The following is a 9,980-nucleotide window of genomic DNA, read 5'->3' as shown; positions in this document are numbered from 1 at the left end:
TACTTGCAAAACAAATACCTAACAACAAAAAAACCCAAACAAAACCCAAAGGCCCACACTTGAACTTACCTAGACAATAAACAGTTTTCAAACTGTCTCTTCTACTCCAGTTGGGAGTTTTTTTACATTACTTAGAGAACACGTTTGATGCATTTAAAGAATGTAATACACTTGCCTTCACAGACACCAGAGGGTTCTATTCACTTAAGCAGCATATATAACCAGTGCACCAGTATGAAACATCCCAGCAAGATTAACAAAAGTCAAGACACAAAATTAAGAAAAATTAAGAAAATTTAATGATCAAATGGGCTATATACATTGATGGCACATGATTTTCATTCAGTTATCCCCTTTCTATAGCTGGAAGTTAAGTTTGATACAAAAATATCAACAGGTCAGTAGTACCCCAGGGAATGAGAAAAACCAAACAAAAAACATGTGTTGTTAAAGTGCCTATTTGATGCGAGTTACAGCTAACTACACTCCAGGGCCATCAAAGGATTTCAACCCATCAGACAAAGAATATTGTACAGGAACACCCCAAATTAAGAGCACAGGCAATTTAGATTTTAAATAATATATTTTATGTAAGATATCCTTGTATCTCTTTCTACCATACAATCTTTAAGAATTCTTTGACATTCTGCAAGACAGAACAATTCTGCCTTTCTATGCATTCTGCCTTCATATGCATTTCCTCAAGAGATACTCAGATAAAAGTTCATTTAACTACACTCATCAGAATAGCGTTTTCTTAGGTACTTTGCTGTTTCTTCTGTTTACTTCCTTTTTCCCTCTCAAACGCAGCTATTTGATTGAATATGTTAACTAAGTTCTGGGGCAGGTTTCTTTTAATACCACTTTCTGTTTGTGCTGTATCATTTAAAGACATTTCCTCATCTGGTTCCTCTGTTTCATTAGTCTCCTCATAACTTCTTTTCCTATTCTTATACTCGCTTTCATTTTTATGCTGACTTAGCACATCCCTATCACTATTGGTCTTATCACCTTCACGTAAGGAGGTGCTAGAATACGATCTGCACTTTCCCACTGACTTGCCAGAGTAGTCAGACCCTACTGGAGACATATAATACCTGTCTTGACCTGAGCCATGTTTTTTAAACTGCTCTCTTCTCCCCTCTACCTCCCTTTCTAATTTCCTAAAATAATGCATCCTGGGTTTATCATCTGACTTATGGTATGAACCTGAAGAACCCCTCCAACTGCAGAAAAATCTATCTGTTCTACCATATTTTTCAGTTTTGCTACTACTTGGCAGAGCTCTGGAGCTACTGTAAGAATCTCTTGAATCTTCAGACCTACCTCCAAAAGTGTCTTCATCATCACCTGAAGTCCTCGAAAAAGAACAGTGTCTGTCTTTCTCTTTCACCTCTGTTTTTGGACACGCTAAGCTGTCCTGCCTTTCCAGCAATTTTTCCACTTCAAAATTTTGGTTAAGAAAGGAAGCAGAGGTATCAGCCGGAGGCGAATACCACTCCTCTTCCCTAACCTGATCTTTATAATGGGAAGAAGCTCTAGATGAGCATTTTTTGGAGCTGGGAGCAGACTCCGATCTATTCTGACGCTTTTTCCTACGTTTCTTGTGATCAGAGGAAGAGGAGGAAGAAGAAACTGATACATCTGATGAAGAATCACTTGATGATGATGAGGAGGAGGAGGAGGAGGAGGAAGTTGATACTTTCCTTTTCTTCTTCAACCTAAAAAATGTAATTAATCTGTGAGATAATCTTCAGTATCAGGCAAAAATTATATGTAGAAAGCAAATCTATACTCCCCAGAGTTTGGCTGAGATTGGATGTAAGGCCTGAATGGAAACTGAGCCTGACCTCACAAGTCAATTTCAAATGGCATTTCTTTATCAAAAATTAAGATTAAATCCACCAAAGAGTTTGTTATAAAAGGCATCTTTCCTAGTGTTAATATTGCATTACACTTTGCAAATACTTCACATTGCGAAGTATTTTTTAAACAACTTCTCTTCCACATATATCTCCATTAAAGGTTATGTGCACTAAAGGACACTACCCACAAAAAAAATTCTGGAGAAAAGCAGCTTACCTAGGTAGAAGTTCTACCTAGCTTACTGTTGGGACAATCTGTTTGGAAATGGATTGTTCATAGTCTCATCTGCACTTATTGCCACACAGTCGGTATACTGAATATAACAAAGTTACCTTTTTTCTTCTTTTAAGAGCTTACGCAATTTTTCTGCACTTGTTTCTACTTTCTTTTCTTTCTGTCTCTCTTCTTTGGCAGCTTGTTTCTCCCTCATTTCCAAAGATTTCTTTTTTGAACCCAAGCATCATAAAAAAAATACATTAAAAATGTTAACACGGGTATTTTTCCCCATGTCCCCAACCCCATTCAAATGTATAATTACACCAGGGATGTTTTACCAGGATTCCCAGATTAAGAATTAATATTGTTCAGGAGTTTGGCATTAGCCGTTGTGATAATCCAATGTACATTAAGGACCATATTGCAGTTTTCATTCCATTAAAAAATATATTTGACCAGCCATTGCAGTGGTACCCGTGATCCAGCACACCGTGAAGCATTGAGCCCAAAAGGTATAGACAGAATATGCAAGAAAAACCCAATATTACCAACAGGGAGAAAAGAAAGGGGAAGGGGGGCCAGGGGAGGCGGGGGGAGAGAAAGGTTTGAGGGAAAGTATCATCATTGTAGTTTACAAGTAGAACATGGCAAAATCCGTTTTAAAATACATTCAAGTTGGCCATGTTTGAATACAAACCATTTTGTACCAATTTCACAGACCAGTTTGATGCATAGTTTATGTAAGAAATCATGTTCCAGGGGTTTGTTGGTGATGAGCAGCACCAGATGTCAGATACAGCAACAACGGTCCAATTCAGAAGAAAATGCATTGGAGAAAAACACATAATCAGTATTACAGGAAAAGACACTTCAGTGTTGTTTCAGCCATTCTAGCATAACCGTGATAGTATCAGACTTATGTATTAAAATACAGGTAAATGCAGAAGAGCATCTCACCAGATGAATAATCCTTAAACTACTTAAGTCTATTAAAGATCAGATTTCTGCAATCTACAGCCCTAAAGAGTAGCTCTATTCATATTCAGAGTGCACAGAAAGTCTGATTATCATTTTCAAAACTTAGCAACTGTCTTAACAGATATAATAAAGGAAACCCTTAATTGCAGCTAAGGCTACGCAAACCAACAAACAATAGCTAGCATCGTGTTTTTATCTGCTGCATCAATGATGCACTATACCAGGAAAATGCTAAAGGAGAGTAAAATTCATCTTCCAGTTGCTGAGAATATTTTTCATCATTTTAACTGAGACTGACCCCTCTTTTTAAAGCAGCCAGATGTGGATAGTGCTCAAATACCATACAACAGTTTCTCTCTGAAACAGTTCAGTTTTATTTAAAAGATTGTCATATCTCCTCTTCCCCCTTCTTTCAACACAACCTGTCAGCATTATGGCTCCACCAACTGAAGAAGTGTCGATTAGGGCCATCTACCCCAGTCTATGTACTTCCTTACATGCAGAAGCACAGAACAAAACAAGCCTGTTCCTCAGTGATCTATTTTACTCTCTGATCCCCTCTGGAAGACAACACAAGTAAAGGAGGTAAATGAAAGACAAAAGATTGCAATTCAGATTAGCAAAGAGAGAAAAAAAGAACAGACAGCAGAGAAGAAAGATAAGATACTCAAAACTGCCTGCCCACCTACCCTCCACCTCCTGCTGTTTTCCTTTAAATCACCTCTTACTTTCCCCTCTCATGTAACCACCCTGTGAGTTAGCTTTGACTGGTGTTACTCTTATCTTTTCATAATTACTCCAAACAACAAGGATCTGGCCGGTATGATGGTGTGCAATGTTTACTTGGCTTGCCTAAGTGCTTTACACTTTGCATGTCTCTATTCACAGAATGTTTTAATTTAACATTATTAATCATGCTTGTGTGATGGAATATTCTTATCCTTACTTTAGCTGACAGGGTTAACTGGCTTTGCTCTTTCCCTGTCTCCACTGTTTGGCATTTCTTTACTATCCTGTTCCAAACAGTGGAGTCATCAAGGGGTACCTTTCTTCTGTTAGGTACAGCCATAATGCTCACTACAAAAGATTTACTGCTGAGAAGGGAAGGAGAGAATAAGACAAACCATCAACTTAAACTCTCCCTGTTCAAAAGATTTGGTATGATTTTTGATGTTCATTTATTGTCATTGAGAGCACTGTATGAAGAGAAAGTAAAGAATCACCTGCATATGCTTACGGAGTTTCGTTAACGCCTCTTGTGCTTCCTGAAAAGTCTCATCCAAATTTAAGGCTTTTTTATAGTAACTCTCAGCATTTACTAGTTTGTCTTCCTCTTCCAACCTAAAATCCAAGTGACAGTTCATATACAATTAAGCCACAGATTTTGACAGTTTTGTCTTATTTTTAGGACTACCTTTCTTATTTGCACTATGACACTACCACTGCATCCCTCCAAGACCCCATGTATCATCTTAGCCCATCTCAGTAAAGAAATAAAACGGTAATTCTGACATGTTATTATCTTCTAATCATCATCAGTAATACTATTCTTTGAAATTTCAATTCCAGTTTCAAAAAATACTGTCTTTCTCTTCTTAACACAGGGCTTAAATGAAATCTATTCCCTGAATATTCAGAAGTAAAATTGTGTGTTAGAGTGGTTGACCAACATTTCAGTAGAGTAACAGAACATCGTTTTGTTACAAATACTTTCTTTAACAAAACCACAACCTATCGGGATATACTAAAACATTTCACGAGACTTTCTGAAAGCTGGTATCCTACCAGTGAAAGGATATCAAGGATTAAACCTCCAGTATTTTGCCAGGATTTTAACTGGGACAGAGGGGAAAGTGTAAACCAACTGCACAAGCAGGTATATGTCCAACAAAGACTTTTTTTTTTTCTTAAACATGCAGCCAGGAAGGAAAGATGCCATTCCATGTCCTAACTAGAATGGTATTAAAAAAATATAATACGAAAAATTGTGAACAACCAAACAAAAACACGACCCCAACACTTACTGCCCGCCTCTTTCCACAAGTGTCTGACAAAGGTATTTTCTTGCATTTCTATGGGTAGGACAGTTTTCTAAAGCAATTTCAAAATCACCTATGGCTTTGTTCAGACTTCCTTTTGTTGCATACCTAGAACAACAGAAAAGTTGCAGGGATTTTAGTAATGTTTCTCTTTCATAAAGTAGAAAAACCAATGAAACAAGGTGACTTACAGAGCTCCACGTGCTACCAAAGCTTCAACATTTTGTGGATCGATTTCCAAAGCCTTGTTGTACTCATTCATGGCCTCCACATGGCGCCCAAGCTTAAAATAATCAACCCCAGCCTTCACACTGGAGAAAAATATTTAGAAAACATTATGCAGATTTTATACTGTTAACTACTCACAAATTATGGTTCCAAACAAGTGATAGGTAATAAAACTTGACATGAATATCATGTACTTAACACTGGCACTTCACATTACTGTGACATTGACATAATTCCACAACAGTATACTGTCTTTAATCCAATATCTTAAGGCACTGCAGAGCATTTTTACAGACAGTGCTACTATATTAGACTGTTTTTAATTTATGGAATGAGTATGTAAGCACTTTTCTGCACAAAACTCTATGTGCAACCTACCACCATTAAAATGGAACAGGCTTAACTATATCCAAAGCTAAAAATCACCATTAGACCAACAACATGAGGTGAGATGGGTAGATGGCACACACTTAAACCAGTTCATCTCAAACTCAAATATTTTGAGGTTTTATATTTCATATTACCTGAACTGTTCTCCTTGCCAAGAGACTAACTTATTGGAAGAGAACTGATATGAGTTGAATTTCAGAACTTTTCATTACAGACTTTTTTTAAAAAATTAAAATTTATATTTAATGTAACATTATAAGCAACTTTTTCTGCAATTAATTGAAGTTGCAAAGCACTATTGTTTTAAGAAAAACACTGCTTTGTTAGCACAGAAACCAGAAATTCTGAGGCTTCACTCAGATTTATTTTTTTTTTCCCCCCCCAGCTGGTAAATTCAAGAGAAGTTTTTCCACAAAAAAAAAGTTACATTTTTAGGAGAAAAGTCTGTCTTTACTTCTGCCTTCTCCACCCTGTAGCATGCCCAAATACACTGCATAGCGTAAAAGCAATAGCAACCATCCAGAGCTGCGGTTCCAAATGCAGCCAGGGAAATACATTTAACTTTTCAAAGCCATCAAGTGCATCTGTTAAATCTACAGTTTGAGGCTTACATGGCATGACAAGCAGTATTGGGTCACTCAACACCCTATTATAAAATGGAAAATTGTGTACTTGGTATTGTCACAAATCTTGTTCTCATCTCATCAATAGGCCACAACATTATAAATATTCTAAGAAGTTCTCCCTTAAACCCGACACATATTTTGGAACCGAATCTCGAGACTTTATCTATCCTGTACACACTTGGCAGTGAGGGTTACTTTCAAGATGATCTTCCTGGTTACATCATTACACATGCAGTGGAAAAACTGGTTCAATGTGTATTTTCTTTTAAGAAATACAACCTGTAACAATCTAACCTAATGGTTAGCTCTGACAAGAAAAAGTACTGCATACCATTTCAAGGCCCAAGATTCAGATTGCTTTTTCCTCAATGCAGGGGCAAAATCTTCTTCATTGAAATTTTTACTTTAAGGAAAAAACAAACAAAAACATCAAGTTGGCCTTCCGAGTCTACAAAATTAAACTTACAATATGTAATACAGTTGAAATAAGCTGAAACATTATCTGTACAACGCCTTCCTGCTCTCCCGCAGTCAGGAATGTTCTTTCATATTCCTGGAACCAGTTTTTCCCAACCCATTCTAAAAGTGCTGAATTGAACTAGTACAGCTGCAGTACCTTTAACAAAAATATACCACATTCATACCTGCTTTGGGGCCCACATATAGGGCTCACAACATCAATCACTGCATATGTTTGAGCCTATTTTACTAAAGAAGTCAGATCTATTGCTAAAATAACCATTGTGAATAAACATCTGACAGAAAATATTAAAACTTAAACAACCTGCATTTCAATCCAAAGATGTTGACAAGATCTAAGCAATAAATTCCTGAAGTATTTGGTATCAAACATTTTGTGTAATAAGGTGCCTTGCTTATTCAAAGCAACAAAATTTCAAATATAAATTTCTTACTCTAGAGAAGTTTGCTTTTAAATATTTAAGGACATGTAAGCTGCAGTCATGCAAGTCAAAATGAAAAAGGTTTAAGGATAAGTGGTCTAGGACTTCCACTCACAAGTCTATTTCAATGGATTAGAATAATCTCCACAAAGCTACAGGATAGGAACAATGTAAAAATCACTTACATTTGAAGACTTCTCATCAAAGACGGTGGATTTGATTCACTTAGTCCTAGTTTTTCTGCTAAATATTCAACTAATGATGGATTAGCAAATCCTGGGGAACGATGCAAAACCTCTTCAAATGTCTCTCCTGTATTAGCAACTTCCATGCTTCGCCTTAAAAAAAAGCACCAATGTACACAAACGCAACCTCACAGACACTATACTAAATTTTATGATGCTTATGTTTAGAATAAAAATGCCTATATTGATACTTATTACTGTTCACAAGCTGTTCTCTTTTATAGCCATATATTTTGCTACTACTTAGCAACGCTTATATCCTTTAGCCTAAGCAAGCTTTTGATATCTATTTTGGCACCCATCTAGGTATCCCCAGGACATACAAAAACATTAGAAAAGTTGCAGAGATAGCTGTGTCCTTCTGTCTTCTAAGGGCAATTTTAAAATTTTAAGAATTTCATATTCCAGTCTCCCAAGGTTTTCGTTTCTTGGGTTTTGTTGTTGGATGCTTTGTTTGTTTGGGTGGCTTTTTTTTTGTTAACACAATCCCACAGTGACAGATACTTCACTCTGCTTTTTGCTTTCCTTATGTTTTGGGAAAGATGCTAGAAGACCAACCACACCTGACATATCTAGAAACAAATATGTTAAAGAGATGAACAAAAAAGTATGTAATCATCCAATTAAATCAGAAACACCATCAACAAGTTTAAAGAATGGTCTGTCAAAGATGCTCTTTAGACACACTGAATACACCTAGCAAGTACAGTTGAATAGCATATTCTTACCTGTAATGTAATGGGAAGTCGTCGGAAGTAATTACGCCTAGTTTTGTACTGGAAAGATTGGGTGGAAGAGCTGAGCTGTAAAGCGACACTGTGAGCTTCTCATGGTAACGATCAACATCCTTGATTGCAGCTACAGAAACAATAAAAGTTAAGATAAAATTACAGAACTGTCTCAAAACCAAAACAAACAGATGCCTGACAACTTTTGCAGCTACTTGCCTCGAATAAGGTCTCCAGTTTGATAATAAGACAAAGGATCTCCATGGTTACTTTGAGAAGGCACCTCTCTCAAAGGACAAAGAGCCTGCAACAGAAGAAAGGTATAATATGTTAAACAAAGCCAAAAGGTTTTTTTTTTTCTCTCCAAGATTAAGCCAGAGAAGACTAGTTTCATCTTAACTATCGGACCCATGATAGCTAAAAGCATGGTTTGGTTCCAATTAAAATTTGTGCATCCATGAATTCTAACTATTCAACAAAAAAGTAATAAATATGAAGCATTGGTCATAAAAAGAAACGATGCTTTGCTGAGCCAGCAAACACAAGCTGCCCACAAATTCAGATACCACCCACCATCCCAAAGTTCACTTTTACCTTTACACACACCACTCCATTAAGAGATGCAAGAGGCAATACATTAAAAAGTTACTACTTATCAAGAATAAAATATTGACCAAAGCTATATCTTACAGTGATTTCTAAATCTGAAATCTCCCGTATGATACCACTTCCCAAACAAATCAACACCATGAAAAAGCCAAATTCACGAATAGAAGTAATCTTCCCAATCACGATATCACCACGTTCAATGTCTCGAAAAAAGAATTCTCTCCTGTCTTCTCTGGGAACCTCCATGAAACACTCCAGGGGAGGCATAACAGCATAATACTCTGCAACACATGAGACATTCACAGTTACAAAACGACCAGGCAACAGCCTGAAAACACAAAATACTTCACGACAGCAAAACACGTTAAAATCTGATTTATTTGTACTGACAGGAAATTTGTGCACAGCCTATAAAAAGCAATAGCACAAGTTTTCACCTTGATTTTAAAAACACTGCTAAGTGCAGTGCCCTTACACGACCCAGCGGGCGTTCCCGAGCGGCCCCTCTCCGGGACGCCGCGGCTCCCCCGCGCGCACCCTCACCGTCATTCTCTTCAATCGTGTCGGACAGAGGCCCGTTGGGTTTCCACGAGTGAGCAAAAAGCAGATCAGCTTTTTTGGCGATGAAGCGCTTTATCTCGGTGTCAATGCTCGCCCTCTCTTTCCTAGGGGAAGGAGAACCCGGTGAGAACCGCCCCGCGGCCCCCTCACGGCTCGCTCGCTCCCCTCGGCGCCCCTCACCAGGCGGCCGGCGGGTGCGGGGCCCCGCGGGGCGGTTCGAGGGTAGTCCCCGGGGGCGGCAGCAACCCGCGGAAGTCGGGGTTGTCGTGCTGCTCGGCGCGGAGCAGCGAGAGCAGCGCGGGGCCGTGGTAGCTCAGCGCCTGACGCAGCAACTCCCGGTCCATCCCGCCGCCGCCGCGGCCTGAACAGGATCCAGGCCCGGAGCCGCCCCCCGTCCGGCCTGACGCGTCAGTACGGAGCAACGCGCATGCGCCGCGCGGAGGGGCGGGGCCAAGAACGGGTGGGACCAGGCGGCCGCAGCGCCCCCTGGGGAGCAGGAGGACCGCTCTGAGGGGCAGCGGCAGCAGGGGCAGCACCGGGGCCCCCTCTCTGTTTGCGGGGCCCGTCTCCAGGGTTCCCACGGCCTGTATTT

The 9,980-nt window shown here is 39.1% G+C and overlaps 1 protein-coding gene across 2 annotated transcripts; it reads right to left on the bottom strand.

Moving 5' to 3' along the window:
- Positions 1–276: 276 nt before the first annotated feature.
- TTC14 (tetratricopeptide repeat domain 14) lies at positions 277–9,775 on the bottom strand. Of its 2 annotated transcripts, XM_068407001.1 has the most exons (12): positions 9,569–9,775; positions 9,371–9,492; positions 8,909–9,108; positions 8,438–8,522; positions 8,219–8,348; positions 7,431–7,583; positions 6,675–6,746; positions 5,291–5,410; positions 5,085–5,207; positions 4,284–4,401; positions 2,199–2,308; positions 277–1,721 (listed from the first exon to the last, which is right to left on the bottom strand). In XM_068407001.1, exons 1-12 carry the CDS (start codon positions 9,730–9,732, stop codon positions 758–760), a joined length of 2,361 nt encoding a protein of 786 aa, XP_068263102.1. In that variant the 5' UTR covers positions 9,733–9,775; the 3' UTR covers positions 277–757. The 2 variants fall into 2 exon arrangements, with proteins under 2 accessions (XP_068263102.1, XP_068263103.1); XM_068407002.1 differs by lacking the exon at positions 6,675–6,746.
- Between the last annotated feature and the right edge of the window lie 205 nt (positions 9,776–9,980).

This window comes from Nyctibius grandis, chromosome 8, assembly GCF_013368605.1.
Source record: "Nyctibius grandis isolate bNycGra1 chromosome 8, bNycGra1.pri, whole genome shotgun sequence".
Classification (NCBI taxonomy): Eukaryota; Metazoa; Chordata; class Aves; order Nyctibiiformes; family Nyctibiidae; genus Nyctibius; species Nyctibius grandis.
This window is presented reverse-complemented; position numbering and strand designations above follow the sequence as displayed.